At 31.0% G+C, this 20,989-nt stretch overlaps 2 protein-coding genes across 2 annotated transcripts in view; one reads left to right on the forward strand and one right to left on the reverse strand.

The window, feature by feature from the left end:
- The first annotated feature begins 1,711 nt into the window (after positions 1–1,711).
- Positions 1,712–14,772, forward strand: Tim23 (translocase of inner mitochondrial membrane 23). Its single transcript, XM_076461986.1, has 8 exons — positions 1,712–1,928; positions 9,868–9,935; positions 10,776–10,869; positions 11,062–11,149; positions 11,649–11,707; positions 11,928–12,038; positions 13,355–13,503; positions 13,793–14,772. The coding sequence occupies exons 1-7, from the start codon at positions 1,862–1,864 to the stop codon at positions 13,468–13,470; spliced, it is 603 nt and encodes a 200-aa protein (XP_076318101.1). The 5' UTR covers positions 1,712–1,861; the 3' UTR covers positions 13,471–13,503; positions 13,793–14,772.
- The window catches only part of LOC143229523 (coiled-coil domain-containing protein 6-like), a 35,140-nt gene continuing 28,914 nt past the window's right edge, over positions 14,764–20,989 (reverse strand). Inside the window, exon 8 of the mRNA XM_076461985.1 lies at positions 14,764–19,873. Coding sequence (XP_076318100.1) covers positions 19,727–19,873 — 147 coding nt within the window. The 3' untranslated portion in view covers positions 14,764–19,726. The remainder of the gene's footprint in view (positions 19,874–20,989) is intronic.

Consider the following 20,989-nt stretch of genomic DNA (forward strand, 5'->3'; position numbering starts at 1 on the left):
CAGTCATTCACCAGTCTCACACGAAAAGCAGAGCTGTTGGAAAGTCTCCACCGATCTCCAAGAAAATCTGTTCGGCAAACAGCTCGTGAGACAGGAATCCCAAAATCGAGCGTCCATCACATGTCGAAGCGCGTTCAATGGAAAAGTTTTATTCCAGCATTAGTCCACGCGCTCAATGAAAATTATCCTGACCGGAGAGTTGAATTTTGTGAGTGATGCCTGGCAAAATCTGCAGAGGATGCACAGTTTCCAGACAAGATTGTCTGGAGAGATGAGACCACATTTAAGTTAAATGGCTAAGTTAATCGCCACAATTGCGCCTACTGGGCACCTCAGAACCCGCATGTTACAACTGAATACCACGTAAACTCACCAGGGGTTACAGTGTGGTGTAGATTATCAGCGTTGGGCATAATTGCACCATTCTTTTTCAAAACACAGTTACTGGTCTCGTTTATCTGAACTTGCTGCAAGAACCTGTTGTGCCACGCATTCGAGAGCAATTTGGAGATGAGGAGTTTTATTACCAGCAAGATGGAGCACCTTCCACTACCATCGTAAGGTGAGAGCCTATCTTGATGAAAATTTGCTCTGGACTTTTTTATGGGGATATGTCAAAGATAAGGTTTATAGTACAAAACTTGAAACAATCAATGAGCTTAGAGCAGCAGTTCAAATAAATGCACCCAAATACCAAACGAAATGATTCGTGAAGTTTGCAATTCCATCTCTCCGAGTTATCAGCAGTGCCTGGATCAAAACGGTCATCATATATCTCAGAACGGATGGTCTAGGAAGGTCGAAACGTTATTCTCTCCTTATCAGTAGAAGTGTTAATGCCCACTACTAGCCATTCTGAGATAAATTTTATTTCAAGTAGGTTTCTTGTAATCTTTTGTTTGTTTGTTTTGGAATTTCGCACAAAGCTACTCGAGAGCTATCTGTGCTAGCCGTCCCTAATTTAGCAGTGTAAGACTAGAGAGAAGGCAGCTAGTCATCACCACCCACCGCCAACTCTTGGGCTACTCTTTTACCAACGAATAGTGGGATTGACCGTCACATTATATCGCCCCACGGTTGGGAGGACGAGCATGTTTTAGCGCGACGCGGGCGCGAACCCGCGACCATCGGATTACGAGTCGCACGCCTTACGCGCTTGGCCATGTCAGGCCTTTTTGTAATCAAGAAGAAAGGTCATCAGTTCGAACACCTGCGATAACTCAAAAGATTCTACACTTGTCTTCTTAAACTTGGAATATAAAACCTAGATATATCTTAATAAATATTGTATTTATAATAATTAAAAATGTGTATACATTTTTTAGACACCCTGTATGTATGCAAAGCAGGAAAGAGTGGCATGATTCAAATTGTTATAGCTTTATTTCGATTGTTTGTTTTGGAATTTCGCACAAAGCTACTCGAGGGCGATTTGTGCTAGCCGTCCCTAATTTTGCAGTGTAAGACTAGAGGGAAGGCAGCTAGTCATCACCACCCACCGCCAACTCTTGGGCTACTCTTTTACCAACGAATAGTGGGATTGACCGTAACATTATATCGCCCCCACGGTTGGGAGGACGAGCATGTTTTAGCGCGACGCGGGCGCGAACCCGCGACCCTCGGATCACGAGTCGCACGCCTTACGCGCTTGGCCATGCCGAGCCACTTTATTTCGAAGTAATATCACACTCAAAACAAACTATGATGTTTTGGTTTAGAAGAGGGCGTTGTATTGCTCCTTTCCATGTGCATTGCGTAGAAAAATGTCCTTTCCATTTGGTTAACGCAATGTCAGGTCGTTCAGATTCTTAAGTGTAAAGACGTTGATAAAAAGATAAATTTTTTGCAGTGATTTTAAATAATGGATCGTCAAAACGCTGGGTATTTAAACGTTTATGGCCCACCGAACGCTTCGGCACAATTTCCTTGTAAGTTGTAGGTAGAATTAGGCTTAATTTCATTCTTGTTTCAGCTAAATTCATGGTATAAGTATTTTCGGAATAAACGCTATAATATCAGTCTCAGTATATTAACTTCAGACAGTATTTCAATATAATGACGTAATCTCCATTTTCAACGCCTGTATTAGTAGAAAACGTTTACGTTTTAGTTTTGCAATCAAAACCAGTTGGTTAAAACGTAAAATTGAAAAGAAAAAGAAAAAAGTAATATACAAACAGGTTGCAACCAGAATGATTATTTATCAGTATGGGATGTGCATTGTACGAGAACTCATTCAAGTACGTTATATCTGAACTGACTCTTCTTAGTTTAATTGTAGCTTCTTATTAAAACAAATAACTTTTGAAATTAAAATTTACCAGTTTGACTATTAAACCATATGCTTGTTATTCAATAATATTAATAAGACTAACTTAAACATTTACCTTTGCACAGTAGTTCTACCAAACTCTTAACATAAAAGTTTATGATTAGGCTAGGAATGTGAAACCTGCTCAGTTTGTAGTTTACATTGATTACATCATTACATTACTATCACAGTTTCTAGTTTATTTAAATAGTTATTGGTTGAAAACTGCATGGTTAAAAGAGTGTAAGTGATAAATATTCCCCTGATACAATTAATGCTTTTTACATTGTATTACAGTACATTTACTGTATGATAGATATAAATATGTTTATAAATTAATTATACACTAATACATGGGATGAAAAGATGTATCATTACTTAGTGAGATTGTGTTTGATGACTTATTTGACAGCAAGCTACTTTCTCAGGAACAGCTTTCTTTTATGTATTTAGAATTTCTATATGTGTGTGTTTTATGATGGTATATTTTGGGCATAAAAATAAGTATTGGACATTCTTTAGGTAATTGTGTACATCATAGGAACAGTGTAATGAACCTTTATCTTATGCTAGGTTGTATTTCTTAATTGTGAAGTTGGAAAATAGAGTTTGGTAAATAATATTGTACAAACATAAATTAGTGGAAATAATCATGTTAAACACAAGTGGCATACATTCAGAAGTCACAAACAGTGAGTAATGGAAACTAGATTGGGAAATTGTTGCAAAATAATAAAGCAAAAAAAGTAGTTCAAAGCACTTGTATTTTATATACAATTTCTTTGTTTAACAAAAGAATATCACACCTTGTTTTCATGCTACAGTATACTTTAACAATGTACGATTGTGGAATATTGTTTCAAGTGTTGTGTATTACTTTTCAGAATTCAGAGAAATTGTTGTTTTTTGACTTTCCCAGTTTTTCACGTAACCTGTACAGCTTCAAGAATGTTTGTATCAGGATTTTGTGCATGTCAAGTTGTGTTGTTCCATTAGTCTCTTGAGTTTTGAGATATCATTTCACCACATTTGTTATATGTTTAGAATTATTGTTTTTACTAGTAATGATGAGTTATGTTCCTGAAGAAAAATGTGTCTCAGCAGTCAGACTACCTTCATTGAGACTTAGCTGAGGTGCAATCTCTAAAACTTGTTCTGATTCATCACTGTTTTCCCTGAAGATGTTGTACATTGACTATGATGCTACCAATGCCCTTTCTACAATTGAACAAACTGTCAGTGTTTGCTGTTGGACAGTTTATACTTGGATTTATCTTTAAAGATTTTATTTATTTAGCTTTGTTTATTGTGTACCTTAATTTTCTGAGGTAATATTTACACTTGTATTTACAAAACTTAATGTTTAAGGACAACAAGGGACTTGTTAGTACATCTTGGCTGTTTTATCCTTAAAGTTAAACTAAAACTATTAACTAAAAAATCTTAGACAGCCCTTCTAATTTATATACCTATCAAGCTTTTTCATAAATTCACTTAAATTTATTGTATCTGCAATATCCAAAGGCAATCCATGTAGAGAAAGTGATTTCTACCCTGCCAGGAATTATATTTGTGTCCCTTAGTCCTACTGTTCTCACTGTTAGATATGAAAAAAAATAATGTATCAACACTATCAATTCCCTTTACAATCTTAAATCAGATCCTCTAATTCTTTCTTTTCAAGAGAAAACAAGTTGAGAGATTTCATTATCTCCTTTCATGAAAACCCTTTCATCCCAAGTACCATTCTAGTAACCCTTTTTGAATCCTTTCAAACACTTTAAGGCCTTTCCTAAAGTAAAAGAGTTCATGATTGAACATATTTCAAATGTGGTCTAACCAGTGATCTATACAATGAAATTATATCTGCTTTTAGACTTGTATTCAGTATTTCTGTAGATACAAACTAAAATCCTATTTGCTCTACCACTAGCAGCAACACACTGCTTTAGACTGATTGACTATTACACCAAGATCTCTTTCTATCATGACACTGTGAAAGTTATTCTCATCCAAATTATAATTTAAATTATCATAATCCATGTACATTCATTTGCATTTATTATAATTATAGTTCATCTGCCATTTATTTGCCCAACTCTCTGAATGATTTAAATCCTTTTTTGAAGTAGAAGTATCTTCTTCACAGCTGGCAATATCCAAGACCTTGATATCATCAGCAAATATAAGTAATTTACTGACTATTCCTTCGTCTTGTCATTAGTGTAAATCAAAAAGAGCAATGGTCCTAAGACAGCCCTGATGAGGTATGCCATTTGCAACATTAATCTAGTTTGACTGAAGTCAGTTTATAACAACCATGTGATTTCTTCCATCAAGCCACTCTTATATCCAGTTAATGTATCCTCCACACCTATTAATTTTTTAAAATACTTTTTGTCAAATGCTTTCTGAAAATCTAGATACACCAAACCCTATACCCTTTCCTTCATCAACATAAGGACTAACTTTTTCAAAGCATGTAAGATTTGTAATGCACAATTTTCCCTTAGTGAAACCTTGTTGGCTATCTAGTAAAATTCTAAATTTTTTAAATGACCTTGCAAAGCATCTTTTAACAGTTCTCCAGAATTTTTCCCATGACTGATGCAAGACTAATAAGCCTATAATTACTGGGACAACTTCTATTACTTCCTTTGAAGATAGGGGTAACAAGTTAATTTCCTTTCTGTTGGTATTTGTCCAGTATTCAAAGACTTGACCTCTTTGAAAACTTATGAGAAATATTATCTGTCCAGGAGCCTTATTCTTTAAACTTTATAATTTTATTTTAACAAGCTGAGAATTTATTCCATTGTCTTCAACTTTGTTTTCATCTACCATTCTTCAAGATGAGGAAAACTGTTTAAGTCTTCATTATAAAAAATTAAGAAAAAGCAGAATATAATAACCTAGCCATTTCATAAGCATTAGGTACAAGCCTTCCTCTATCATCTCAGTGGCCCTGTCACCATCCTAACATCTTTTTTACCCCTAATATACTAAAAAAAAATTATTAGTGTAAATTTTTGTTTTCAGCTTGCCAAATTCTTTTCATACATCATTTTGGGATGCCCTAATTTACTGTTTGACTAAATTTCTTTGTCTTCTAAATCTTCTGTAATACCAGTCAGTTTAGTTTCTTAAATTTGTTGTGGTTTTATGTAATTTTATCTCTTGTACCCTTTGCAAGCCAACTATGGTTATATTTTTTTTTTTTTTTTTACTTGTTTCCATTTTTCTACCTCTTTCTCCAATATAGCTACTAGACCTCAGTTTGTGTCGGGTTTTGAATTGGTATTAATTGGAATGTCATATTTTGTTACTAATTTTCTTTAAGGAATATATTTGTTTTGAATATTGACGGTTTGTGGAGGAAACTTAAAATATTGTTTTATTTTGTCGTTAATTTTATCTGGTGAGCATAGTTTTTTTTCAAGGAATGTATAGTCCAGTATGGGTGATTTTTCGTGGATTTCTGTTTGAAATTGTGTATCAGTTCTTGTAATTTTGAGGTTAAGAAAAAATTTTCCACAGTTGCTCAATGTCTCTAAATAATTCAGCTGCCCAATTCACAATCGATAACTCTTGTTGCATCCTTTGAACATTTGCTTTTTGAAATTTGGGATCAAAATATCATTATTCCTGATTTCCATATGTAGTAAAACATCAAACCTAATACAGCAATGATCACTTGCACTTAGGTGTTCCTCAATATTTACCTTCTCAACCATTTATATATTAGAAGTTAACAATAAATCTAAAATAGCATTATATTTAGTTGGTTCTTTCACTAATTGTTAAAGAAATCCATCTTGAACAGCTTTTAGAAACCTTTCTCCCACATGATTTAGCTAGTATTTCCTAATCAGTATATCTGAAATTAAAATCACCCATAATTATGACTTCATTAACAGCTGAAATCTTAATCTCACTATAAAGTTTTTGAGTTATCAATATTCTCAACTTCAGATGTAACTCACACTTTATGTAAATATAGAGCCAATACTCCCTCTTTTTACTACTTTGTTCTTATTGAATAATCTGTAACCATGTATTTCAAAGCAATTTCTGTAATTAAAACCATTTGCATTTAACCATGTTTTGGTTATTCCAATTATACAAAATCTTCTATTTCTACCAGTGCCTTAAAGTCATCTACTTTATTTTTATACTTCTAGCATTACAATTGTAACAATTAAGTCTGTTCTTATGACTATTTTTATACTGATTTCCTGAGCTAAATTTTTCTAGACATCTGTTATGTTTCATTTAGTTTATCTTTGCCCTCAACACTATCTAGTTCTGGTTTAAAAATTTCCTTACAGCTAAGTTAATAGTCCTTTCAAACATGCCAGACCTTTTCTTACTTAATGTAAACCATCTATTTCAAAAAGATTGTCTTCTTCCACTGAACTGATCCCATAGGTCTAACCAGTCAATCTGATTATACTTGCATATTAATTTCAGCATAGCACTTAACCCAAGCAACCTACTCAAAATTTCAGCTCCACAGTTATATCTTGGCAGTATCCCTGACATAATTAATTAATGGCCTTAAACTTTTAATGCTTTTATCAACCCCTTGTTCCTATTAATCAGCTCCTCTGAGTTACTCTCCCTTATACTATGAGACTATGAGTGTAACAAAGACTGCAGTGTTACTAGTACCACTTGTTCTGTCAGTTATGTCCTTCACCTGTACTCTATGGTATCATAATCTGTTTCTCTCTATTTATTCCACAGACTATCCACATGCCATGTGAAGGAACTGCCTTTAGCTATAACCTGCAAGTTTACAATCCATATCCTTCTATTTCTTTTGCTCTCTGCCCTTCAATAATTCCTTGTCTACATAAGCAGATGGCTGAAGTCTGTTCAACAGAGTAATGTCTTCACAATTATGTTCACTACTTTTAACTGTAATAATACCATTTCTAACTTCCTGAATATTCTTGTTAATCTTGGTTGATGCCTCCCTTGCATGTAAAAGCTTGAGCTTCCCTTGAAGTCCTGCTATCATTTCTCACAGCTTATACTTCTCTTTATCTATTTCCTCATCTTTAGGTAGGGTAGCCTCCAACATTAAACTATACATATAAATTGAACATCCTAAATACTAGCTTCCTTAAGTGTGTAGTAGTCCAGAGTTTTCAAATAAAACTTTCATTTCATCTATTGCACCTAACAAACTGGGAATGCTTAACCTCCAAACTTGTTTTAACATTTGTTTTATTTGTAGAATTAAAATGAACTTGATTCTATGATTACATATGAGTAGCTTGTTGTTAGAACTGTTAAACTTAAGTTTGACAATTAACTAGTTTTTAGACTGTATTTATGAAATAAAACAATGTATTGAATTTGTCTTACAATCTCACTGCAAGTTGAATTACATTTAAACCTAAAGAACCATTACACATACCAAGACTCATTTAACCTTATATTACATGTTACACTACAAAAATCTAAATTTAAAGCTTATGCCTACTACTTTAATCCCCATTTTACCAAATCTAGTTAATGTTTTGTTATTTACTGTATTGCTCAGTGCCTTTTACATGATACATAAGTAATTTGAAATGAAGATATTTTCACAGAGCTTACAAAAACACAATGTTTAAAAAGAGTAAGTAATACACATATACAGTTAGTAATTGGATTTTAAGTATTAAGTTAGGACTGGTCTAATCCAGCTCTGTGGTAGAGTGAAAAAGTATAATAGCCATTACTTTCATACATTTATTGCTTATTTATGAAATGCTATGATTTTGCATACTTGAATATATCAGTTAGTTGGACAAACATATGGCAAATGGCATTTAATTGTCAATCTAAGGTTATGCATATGGATAAATTAATATGAATTACGTATACAATATTGATAGGAATTTTTTAATTAAGTGGATGGATGAGGAAAATGGTCTTGCAGTATTGGATGGTACAACTCATAATTCTTGATAGCCATTGTATTTCAAGTGTAACATTATTTGGATTTTACATTTAGGAATATTTACCACACATTTAAAAAGGTTAGGCCTAATATAGAGCATTGTGTCCACTTGTTTGTGAAGGATATTTGGAGATGGTTCAGCAGAGAGCTGTTAGGATGGTTCTGGGGATCAGTAGATTGTCACTTGAGGATAGGCTAATATCCTCTAATTTGTTCCCTCTTGATAAGAGAAGGGTGGATGATTAATTTTTTGAAGGATTTAAAATTATTAAAGGAAATAATTTTGATAAATTAGTTTTTTTGTAATGTTGACTTCTTAAGGAATTAGGACAAGAGGAAATAAATTTAATATAAAGAAAGGGCAGACATTATTTCAGTTGAAGCATTTTTTCACTTCATTTCCAAGGGATAATAGTGGAAACTTGGCCTACTTAAGCTGTTCTATTTTCTACAACCATCCTATGTCATTATACAAAAAAACAACAAAATTTCTTCTGTCAAATTTTGCCTTCCACTGAATTCACTCTCATCTTGAATTCTTTTTGTGCAAAAACTTCTAATGCATATAACAAAAAACTTTTTCATTGGTTGACATCATTATAAAAGTAACAGTACCTTGGCTAGAGTTATCTTTGAGTTTTTTATATCAAAAACTTGTGTCCTTTAGTTTTACTGCCTGCAAGTGTTTATGGATTGTAATCTGGATTTATAGATTACTTACATATACCAGTGTTTGAAAGTTTAATCATGTCCTACCAATCCTTTGTCCCTTCTAATAAAAATGTGCCACTTCACACAAGTTTCAGGAAATAGTTTATGTATATTTAGGACTAGATTAAATTTTTAGTGTTCTGTTTGTTAAGGAAGGTTTCTTGGTATCCCATAGTTTGTAATTTAAGTTATTTTGAACATATGCATGCTTTCCAATATGGTAGAAGTTGCAGCACCAAAGGAGTTTCAAAGAAGACAGAGCAGGGATTTATGTAAGAAAAAATGGTTTCTTTTTCATTCTTTGCAGGATTATGGCTGAAGAAATTGGAACAGCTTAGATGAGCCAGAGGAAGATAAATTTTAATATACTCTAACAGAAGGCTTAGGACAACTGGCTTGTATACTAGCATGCCCCGTGACCCCAGTTCTTTTCCAGTAGTTTGGTCTAATACTACCAATTCCTGAATTAAGAGTTGTCATAATAAGATGCATTGCAAATGGAAAATGTGTTTTATGAAACTTATTCCAATAAAAATATCAGGATTAGATAAGTAATTTTTGATGAGGATTAGCTATCCCAGTAAAGAAGCTGTAACAATAGGACTAGTTTTATAACTTGCTTTTCAAAGAAGTGGTTTTGAAGCTGGTTTGAGATTCAGTACCTTATAAATCAGTTAGGGAGTGCAGCAATCTTAGTGAAAATCATAATGGTCAGTTCATAATTATGCTCTCAAAAACTTTCAAAACATGCAAGTATAGAAAGTAATAACATGATCAAGACACTTAGAAGTTCATGACAGAATAAGATGAAATTTTATTCTTAATATTACTGTCAGAAGATGCTGCTGAGAAATTGTATTTCCAGTTAATTAAATATTTTACTTTTACATAGATTCTCCAAGAGGAAATTTTGCTCCAGTGTCACCATATCTTAATTTTGATCCAGCCTACCTATCTCAGGTATTGAATTAACCTTAACGATCTTTCCTGAATTTCTAGTTTCAGTGATATCATTAAGAAAACCTTTAGCATATTTTTTGTACCGTCAAAGTGGGCTGTTTTTAAAACTCACACAGTAACTTCAGTAGTTTCAGTCATAGTGGTACTGTTAATAAAAAATAATAGTTCAGTTATTTAAAAAAAAAAGTATTTTCTCTTGGGTGAAGAGAAACCAAAAACTAACTCATTATCTAAATATCTTTAGATTGTCTAATTTGTTTTAAAATGACTGCATGAATTTTACTGATTTGTGGCAAAAGGTGATAAAAATAAACTGGTAGTAAGTTTTAATCCTTATGTGTCATTCATAAAATATAGAACACTATATCAGTGTTTAACTGAGTGCATTTTTGAGATAAATAATGTATATGATTGAAATATTGCTATCATAAATTAGTGCATCACGTAATAAGTTTCATAAGGTATGTCTAATTCTTGTTATAACACATTTAACCACTATTGTGTCTGTCATATTTCTTCTAGACTGAGTCCTGGTATTGGATAAAAGGCTTTTTTGGTGCTAAATGTAGTAGAAATGATGTGATTGACACTTAGGTTATTCTTTACTTTCAACCAGATTTGAATAATATTCTTGTTTTCTTCTCCAGAATGGAAACAAAACTCTTCCCTTCTTTTTGTTTTGACAATGCGAAATGATGCAAGCAACAAATATGTATGTTTACATACTGTATATATATTTATAATTTACTAGATAAGATGACAAAACACCAAACATAAGCTTTATTTCAGTTACATCTACTCAGAGATTTTATACTTATGAAATATTGATTTAATTTGCAGAGTGGGCCAGAATGGATATTTCCTGAGGGAGCTTCACGTCAACGTGGAAGATTTGAATTAGCTTTTTCCCAGATTGGTGGATCAGTTATGACTGGTATGTAATGTTTCAAAAGTTGTACAGTGTTGGGAAGTTAATATTGAGAACTTACTTTTTTTTTAGTAAGTACTCAAGTTTCATCAACACGTGAGCTTGAAATGAAGGTATTTGTTAATGAAACTAATCTTTCTTTTACTTGGACTATGTAATTATAATATTTGCAGTAACATTTATTTTCTTTATCTGTAGGGGCACTCCTTGGTGGATTTACTGGCTTCTACACAGGTTTGAAAGAAACAGCAGCTGCTGGACATGTTGGCAGTGTTAGAAGAACACAGTAAGTACCTGTTTCTCTATTGTTGTTTTGTCAACTTGTGTTGTAATCCTGTACATGCTGAAAAATGATAGTGCTGTTAAGAAATTAGAAAATGTTGTGAACAGATTTTTTTTAAATGTTCAGGTTAATATTGTTGGTAGAATTACATGCCAGTTAGTAGCTTTTATTTTTCTTTACATATGGGGTATGTTTTAGTCATGTGCATATTAAAAGTTTTTGATGCCCTTGAGATATAAGAAGGTACTGTGAGTATTCTGCATAATATTATCTTTGTGGTCCTTTGTACAAGATGTCAGTATGCTCTTTGTTTGTTCTCAGAGTGGTTTTATTTTGGTATATTCAGAGTAGGATGTTGCTATTTTCAGGTTGTTTTCTTAGCACATTAAGTAAAATAATATTTTTATCCTTTAATTTTCATTTCAGTTTTACACATTAAATTGGCAGATAAAACAAATACGAGTTTCTGAAATAAAAAATTGCAATATTTTTCGTCTAACAGGATGCTGAACTACATAACTAAACGAGGAGCTGGGATTGGTAATACTTTGGGTGTTATAGGTAAATGAGTTTTTTTTCAAAAGATCTGTGCTGGTAACATTCTTATACAGAATTGGGAGAAATCTAATTTTTTATTTTATACTATTTACAAATTAATAATTTTAGTTTTGTAACAGTTGTATATGTTTTTAAACAGATAGTGTCAGAAAAATTAAAGATTGTTTCCATTTAGACAAGCCATTTATTTGAAATAGAACCATTTTTCTGCTTTTATACCCAGCTGTTATGTATAGTAGTTTTGGAGTAATTTTCTCACTGGTTCGTGGAGTGGATGATGAGCTGAATACAGTATCTGCAGCAACTGCTGCTGGTCTTTTGTATAAATCATCTGGTAAGTACAGAGAACATACACTGTATTTTCTTTATTTTACAGAATTATTTTTGATATTAAAACTTGATTCAAGAAATCTCATTTAATATGGTATAATGTTTTTGAAATATTTACAAATACAAGTCAAAGTGATAAAGGATTATTTTTTTGATTATGATTTATTTAATGGTATATTTCTGTAGAATTTTCAGTTTATTTAACTATCGGAATAAAAGAAATTGACTGAAAGATTTACGTAAAGTGATTTTTTTCTAAAATTGCAACAAAAAACATTGAACTGTTGTAGTTATTTTAGTATTTTTTTTTTACATATTCTTTGCTTTGAGTAATTTCAGCAACAGTAAACCAGACCAAATCAAAATGTTTTAAATTGGTAGGGAAGGCTTGAAAACAAAACTTATAAAAGAATTTGTATCATTATTTTATGACAGGGGTGGCCAATCCTTAGCAGGGAGAAAGCCAGAATTTTGCATTGTATATTATTGAAGAGACTGAAAATCTCTTTTGTTACAGAAGAACACAAGTAACTGACAAAGTCCAAGCTAAAACTGAGGCTTTCAGTAGTGCCACCTCAGTGGTTCTGTACAATACAAATAGTTTTATTTTATAAAATAATATAAATACTGTTGCTTTTATCAAAACAATTTTACTTTGTATATAACAGAACATCAATTAAACCTTTTAGTTACACGCTTTAATATTTTCTTGTACTCCTTAAACCAAAATATTTTGCTTTAAATTATAGGCATAGAGAAATATGCTTTTTTAAGGAGCTGCTGGCTGGCCACTGCTGTTTTATGGACTGTAATTAAAATAAATTAGATTCATATAGTTGTTCTGTTTAAAAGTCTGGTATGGTAAGTTTCATGAATGAATATCATCTGCAGTGTCATATTGATATTTATGTAGTTAGGGATTGACACTGAATGAATATACTTGAAATAACAGTTTATTGTTTTCAGAACTTAATGCTAAACTAATGCATGTGAGTCATTATGATTTGCTTACAAACAAAACAGCTGATTCAGGAATCACATTGCATTTTCGTTTAATTTTTCAAAAAAATATTGAGGGAAAACAAAGAACATTGGAGTGTAAAGTATTAGTATATTGGACCTGTGGAACTTGTAATAAAAAATATTTTCTATTCAGCATCTTCAACTGTGAGAGTACTTCCCATATTACATTTTTTTTTTAAATGTCTATACCACTCACCAAAAGAAATGATTAGGAATTTAAAAGTAGCATAAGGCATCTTTTAGCATATTATAATGTACACATTTACAAATGTAATCAATATAGTATTTTTTGTTTAGCGGGCCTTAGAAGATGTGCAGTTGGAGGAGCTCTGGGTTTTAGTTTGGCAACAGCATACTGTATGTGGACTGGGCGAGATAGACTTCAACAAATGTTTTCACCAAGCCCTGCTTGATTTTAGCCCAGGAGAAATTCATTTATGTTTTAGGTGTGGAAGCAACTGTTTTTAAATTATAATGACTTTGGAAAATAAAAAAAACAACTTAATTTCTCATAGCAGGCCATGTTTACATTAGGAATAGAATGAAAATCAATACCTTTGTAAGGATAGCATATAAACCAGAAATTAATATACATCTACTTGTACATTTCTGAAAATAACAATTTTATTCATTAGTGAAAAAAAAATGTAATCTCTTCTTTAACTTTGATGTCAAGTTTATAGTTTAACTAGATGGTGTAAGAAAAAATCTATTTTTTTAACATTTGTTTTCTAGGATTTTGAACACATTCATCCAGAGTATTTATCCACACCTTATGGAACAATTTGAAAGGAATATCTGTATTTTGGTTTCATCATCAACTTGATTCCTCCTAGGATCAACAATATATGGAACTGGCATTTATTTCCTCTAGATTATCATAGAATTTGAAATTTTTCTATTTACAGATTCTTCATAAATTAGTATTCTCTCTTCCTGACCAGACTTAAGAAAAATCACATTAAATATTTTAGTACAAGTTATTGAAGGTATGAAATTGACTGAGTTAAATACTTTACCCTGAAAAGTTTTTGGGCATAAGTGTTATGATTATATTTACCCATTATAAACATCCTGAATAAACTTTAGGAAAAGCTGGTTTTGTATCATTACATAATTGAGAGTTAGAAATTTATATGTTACATTGATGCTATTTATTGTGAGGTGACATGTTATGTTGTAACAAAATCTAAAAGTTAGTACATTTCTTACAGCTTACAAATTTTGATTTTACTAAAAGACTATCTATTAATTATCACTAATGTCTTATAAACTTCCCAAAGTCTTTGTCCATTGGAAGAAACATTAACATGCATCTCCATAATTTAGGGATACTCCTGTGTCTTCTCATAGGCAAGTTCAGAAATTCTAGTAAAATATTTTTTGGTTTTAAAAATTTAAGTATTTCAGCCTTAACATTTGAGAGAAATTTCTAAATTTTTTATAGACTAAGATTTTATAACCCTACTATTGTAAAAATTACATGAAAAACTAAGGTGTTTCATCCTGGGTAGTTATGTTAATTTAATAAAGTTTCAATAGAAAATGTAGGTAGGCATTTGAATGCAAGATGAAAATCAAGTATTTAAACCTTCTTTACCTGACAATACATACATGTTAAAGAAAAACTTGCCATTTTTGTCAGACATAGGGGTAAGTGAAAATTTTAGTTAAAATTAGAAAATGTTAAAAATAAAGAACACTTATTCATTGTTTCCAGATACTTATTTTATTATATCCCCACACAAAGACATCTGTACATAAGATGTTCTGTAAATCATTTTAAATAAATCATCACAATTTACAGGAACACTGTAGTTTTCAGTCTAACAGTTTGGTAAAGGAAACATCTACAGTGCAGCTGACAGAACGAAAAGACACTAATTTAATTTTATATAAGAAATGAAAACAAAAAGGCTTTTAAACTAATAAAGATTCAATTTACCACACTATCTACAGTGCACACACCATTCAATTATGCAATGTTAAATTAAAAAAAAACAAGTTGGTTACTCAGTGCACACATGTTCCAGGTCAGGAAAATAAACATCTGTTATAAAAACAAGGCATTCACATACAACATTCCAGGTTAGTTATGTTAAAACAACCTGTTTACAACTTCATATTTTATTACAGGTCTTACTTCATTTCAGTGTTTAAGATTTATGTAAATAAACTTTGCAACAGTTGTCCAATCAGATTTTAAAGAACTAAACTTTCAATTCAAATTTTATGAGCATAATATTATTTGTACATGAACAAGAAAACTGTTGGTGCACACCAAAAACATTTTTAAAATGTAGCTTTATCCACTGACTTTGTTTCCACTTACTGATGCAAAAGTAACAAAATACATATGGAAGACACCTTTCTACTGCCATGTAGGGTGGTAGACTTAATAAATGTTATATCCTCATACAATAAAAGAAAAGTTCTTTCATGGCCAAATAACATTAGCATATTTAATGATGAAAATGGATTTTGCTAGAAGCAGTTGAATAAATAATAACCTTTCATTAGTTTTTATCCCTTTGTGTAAGTTTCAAAAGCCCCATGCTGTATACAAGACAACAGCAGTACTAAATTTTATATTTTGGTTAAGGGTTGGCTTGAAATTGAGAAAGTTTCAATTTTACAAGTCATTCAATGTCTTTGTGATAGATGCACAATAATATTGGCAATCTTTATTGTTTTGAAAAAGTTTATCATAGACACCTGTTTGATTCTACATAAAAAAAACAGTAAAGCATTAACATTAGATGAGATGCAACTTACTTAACAAATCACTATTAAAAATACACAAAGACCAATAGTTTAGAGTAAAAATCTGTTATTATGACTGAGTTCAGCCAGGAATGTCACAGGATAATCAGGTGAAGATAAAGCAGAACAGATGTTAAAATAATTTACCATCACATTCTTTAGAATAACAAACTGTCCAGTGGAAGTTGTTAGGGGGGGTGGAAGAGCTTAAGGGAAAGTAGGAACAATGTAATATATATATAATGACAACCTTTTTGTACAATTCTATTACTCATTCACATAATACAGTAAGGATCCACACATTTAGGAAAGTGTAACTTAAATTTATCTGAAATAAATGGACTGTAATTTCTTTTTTCTCTAAGTTTGTCAGTGACCTTTTGGATCATAAGAACATTGGAATTTCATTACTTGATGTGCTACAACAGTTCACAAACATAGTGCTAGTCAAAAATAAAAAATAAACAAATCAGAAACAAATTAAAAGTTGCAAATTTCATGAGTATTTGAGAAAATTTATAAATGATTAATTTTTCAAATACATCAACAAGCACCAAATATAATATGTTAAGGTAAGTGAAGGATTCAATTTCCTGTCACCTCAAGGATACACAAACTAAGAATACTGAGAGCTCATGTACAGCAACAATGTTCCAAATATCAATCAGCTCTTCCACTAAATACCCACCTCAGTGAAGTAATTGCTACATATGAAAATTTGAATTAAAACAAGTGACCGTGTACACAATCATAAAGAAAATGTAATGAAATCTTATTTTAAGTATACCTTAAGTGAAACTTGAAGCTAAGAAATATGTCAAAGAAAAGGATACTTATTGAATCAACAGTGTTAAGTAAACCTGAATTGCATTTCAACATATAAGAAATCATGACGTGACGTTGCCTATTTAATTCATTATATATAAGACATTCTTCATTGTCATTACATTTCAGAGCTATGTTGTTAAAAGTAGAGAATAATTAATATGAAAGTGATTCCTTTTGTTATATAAATAAATGGATCAAGTTTGATTTTTTGTTATATCATTGCTCATACATTCAGCATTTAAACAAGCAAAATAATCAATGTCACCTTAATTCCAGAATCAGTTATTATTTTATCAATATCTCTTTCTCACAAATGATGAAAACTTCCACTATTTCATTATTGAAATTACTTCAGTCTACCTAAACGAGCAGTTAGACACAAGTCAGATAACAATGGAATTCTATAAACATGAGAAGTATAAAATTCTTATGATTTATTTTATTTAGCATTGACAAATCATTTTTTAAATGTTAAAATTCAGGAAAATCTGCAATCTGTTTATTCACAACTACAAATCAGGATCTTTAATAATCACTGATACTCTCTATACTATGTATGATTCACAATAATTGTTTTCATGTACCTTTTTGTACCACACATGATTATTGGTAAAAACTGCAATTTTCTATCCTCTTCAAAAATATTTACTAAAGTACTAATTGTGGTGAAAGTTAACAGCTGCAAGAAATTTCTTCATTAACATGCCATGTACACATTCAAGACTTCTATATCTTTCTTTGTTCACTTCTCTATAGGTATACTGTCAAGCAAAACATCCACAAATCTCCTTCGATTCATCACAAAAACACAAGCATGCTAAAGGTTTTCTGAGTCCACTAGAAATGTTTACATTGTAACATTTTCTTATTAATATTTTTCTCAACAATATACGAGTTTTCAAACATAGCAAGGACTTGTTAAAAGTAGTTTTAAAGTATTGGACAATTATAAGGATTAACATAAAATATGAGTGAAGCCATTTTGTACCTTTAGAAAATAAAATAAAAAAGATTAATCTTTTGTTTCTGTAGTATAAAATATTTGAATGAAACCAAATCATAGCACTTCAAGATAAAAATCACTAGCAAATGCCAGATACTTTATACTGAGAAGAAACAATCATGTATAATGAAGATGAGTAACGTATCATCAGAATTCTGTTACAATAAAACGAAACTAATCTGAATTGGGCAAAAAGAATGACACACAATCTTCAACAAATAACATTTTTATAAGGACAAAAAAAGTGTACCTACAATTGGCTGAATTTTTTTTAAGTTACAATGCCCTTAAATTACAAATTATATCTACAAGTTCCATAAAACTTGCAGGGAATAAACCAGAATCTAAGTAATTCTTCTGAAGCTGTTACCATTCAAATATGTACGAGGATACTAGTATAAGATGCATACAATATTGATTAAGTAATTATGTTAAGCTTTAACTATAAGAATTTGTTGTTGCTGTGTTTGCTTTTGAAAAAAGGCACTAAATATTTAAGTGGTTTAAGACAGCTACACACACAAAAAAAAACTAGAAGTTTTACACAGCCTTCAAAAATCACACCCTATGTCCACAAAAGTAGGAAATGTAAAGCAGTAAGATTTTTATAGATGTATTTTGCACATCATAAACACAATTCAAGAGATTTGTTTCATTTTCAGACAAAATGTGTAAGAATCTTTCACTTTATCAAAAATAAACAAAGAAACAGCTTACATCTCTCAAAGGATGATGAAACCAATGTTTTATAATTTACATTTAAAATTTTTTTACTTGTATCATGTTTAAACATTTTTTATAAACATCCTACAGAGATTGTAGAACAAATTGCAGTTACACCTTTCTCAGAGATTTACTCTTAAATAATTTTATTTTAGAACATAATGTATTGTAAAGGAAAGGAAACTGATTTCACTGACTCTAAGTTACAGTTAACTGCTTTATATGGTATTCTACATTTCAGTCAACTATAAGCAAGGTACATGTAGAAAAAGAAAGTTAAATATCACATTGTCTAATTTTTGCAATTGTGTCAATCTTTAATAGTTATATAACTTATCCATATCTAGCATAAGTATCATTGGTAGCTTCTAATCATTTGTTAAGAAATGAGAGAAGAAAATGAGTAGGAAAATATTCAATTTACAGAAATTACAGTTTACATACACATATACTAAATTTAACAACACATGAAAACAACTAATGTAGAGTTATTTTAATGTATGCCATCAAAACTTTTGTTCTATCACAAGTGCCCTAACCTTGAAAGAAAGTAATCCTGCCCAGGCTACATCATAGTGGCTAAATTATATGAAAAAAATAAAATAAACATTACATTACCCAAATCTGCAGAAAAATCACTTGAAGACAGCTTACAACAGTTTTGCTTGTTTAAATACATTGCTGATGAATCAGCCATGTTAACATGCAGCTGCAGATAATGGATCTACAAAATGTCTCATATTTGTCTAGTTATATTACAGACTGATTAAAATATGTTGAAACATATTTGCAGATAATGGATCTACAGAAATGTCTAATGTGCAACCATACACAATTGTCTAGTTATATTACTGACTGTTCAAACATGGTGACATGCTTCTGCAATAATGAATTTACAAAAACATTCCATTCACAGCTCTACTTGTTTTGTTACATTACTGACTGGAGAAAGCAAGAGATCAATAGAAACTAGGTTTTACTGATGTAAGACTCTTAGCTTGAGTATTTATTCTAGAATTACCAATTTTCACAGTTCAGAGCTTGAAAACACTAAGTAATGAGGTAAACAAACCGTTTTCCTATAACAGTGCTAAGGTATTAAATACCAATATTAGTAAAAAACATTTAAGCAATCTTCACCAGATAAGCTACCCTTATGGTTTTAGTATCATATAGCAGTAAAAATTAGTGAATGCTTTCACACCATGTAATACTCTGTTACTTTTTAACAACAGATCTTGAAAATAAACTCAAAATATCTTTAGCTTTGAATAAGGAATCATAAATGTTCTCACTTTTTTCCAAGGGTACATTATTTGTGTCATTTAGCACCATAATTACCCTTCAAACCTTTAACTTTTCTCAGTAGTAAATGGATGTTCAGTGTGGATCAAAACTGAGGCTTGTCCCTGGTTACTGACTGGAGGAGGGGCAGCTGGCTTCACAAACTTCTCTTGTGATGGACTTGGCTGCATCCTAGTCATAGCAGATGTAGTCCACTAATAAAATGCAATATTTATAAATAAAGTTCTGAGGGAGTTATGTCTTGTTCTTAAATGAATGCATAAAAATATGTAGTGATATTCCTGGATGATATATTTGCATTTCTAAGTTACTAAGGTGAATGACATTTTGTGCTTTAATTAGTTTCATTTCACTGATAATTAAGAGCTAAGCCATTTATCAAAACATATCAATATTAACACAGAAAAGCTCTGTGCCATTCTCAGTATGTGTATAAAAAACAGTTCAAGAACAAATAAAAAGTCACCATTTCAAAAACAATGAGTCTAAAGGATCAATTATATCTGGTATGGTAATTCTAAATCCCCAATAGTTTTTATCAAAAAAATAACGTCTTTTTTTCTTTATGCTATACTAGCCACATATTTTCATAAACTATTTCTACAAATGTAAAAATTCAGACAATCAGTCTTAAACTGATCTCTTAAGATTTTTTTTTAAACCTTTTAGTACTGACTGAAGAATGGAAACCATTCTCAATGAAAACAGACCAAATACAGATAACATGTTTTTATTATGTCTGACATTTCAGGGGTGTCTGGACATCACAGATTACAAAGTTGATTTTAAATAACAGTAACCAAAACTAATATAAAACTACAACATGTATTTAATAATGGAATGGTGAACAGTGAAGTGTCCTAAAAGTATTTATAAGCTGGTTAGAATTGTAGACCATAAAACTTAAAAATAAAAAAACTGTATTATAGGGCCAAGGCATTGTATCTGTTAACCCTATCATGATGGGTCACAGGTCAAAGATCTTCTCATTGCATTTGTTGACAAGCATTAAACATTTTTGTTAAACTACTATTTTATATCATTAAATGTGGAATTAAACTGTTGAGTATAATTTTAATTTTCACATTATACATTATTTTATTTCTTAATTTATAAGTAAAAACAAAATTCCTAAATATTAATTTTTGTGTCACATGGCATGTTGAATAGAGCAGTGGTTCAAATTAGTTGTTTGCGATGTCAAAATAAAAAGTCTATAGTTTTTTTTATGAATTAGAAATTCCAATTACTGATATTGAAAAACTAGAATGTAAAATAAAAATCTCCTATATTTTCTATATGCTGAGAAA

This window comes from Tachypleus tridentatus, chromosome 10 (genome assembly GCF_004210375.1).
Source record: "Tachypleus tridentatus isolate NWPU-2018 chromosome 10, ASM421037v1, whole genome shotgun sequence".
Classification (NCBI taxonomy): domain Eukaryota; kingdom Metazoa; phylum Arthropoda; class Merostomata; order Xiphosura; family Limulidae; genus Tachypleus; species Tachypleus tridentatus.

Bases quoted from the DNA above. Each gene is read 5' to 3' on its own strand.
- Tim23 (XM_076461986.1), top strand. From the start codon at position 1,862: ATGGATCGTCAAAACGCTGGGTATTTAAACGTTTATGGCCCACCGAAC. The intron at 9,936-10,775 runs GTATTGAATTAA...TTTAATTTGCAG, and splicing joins ATCCAGCCTACCTATCTCAG to AGTGGGCCAGAATGGATATT. The intron at 11,150-11,648 runs GTAAGTACCTGT...TTCGTCTAACAG, and splicing joins GGCAGTGTTAGAAGAACACA to GATGCTGAACTACATAACTA.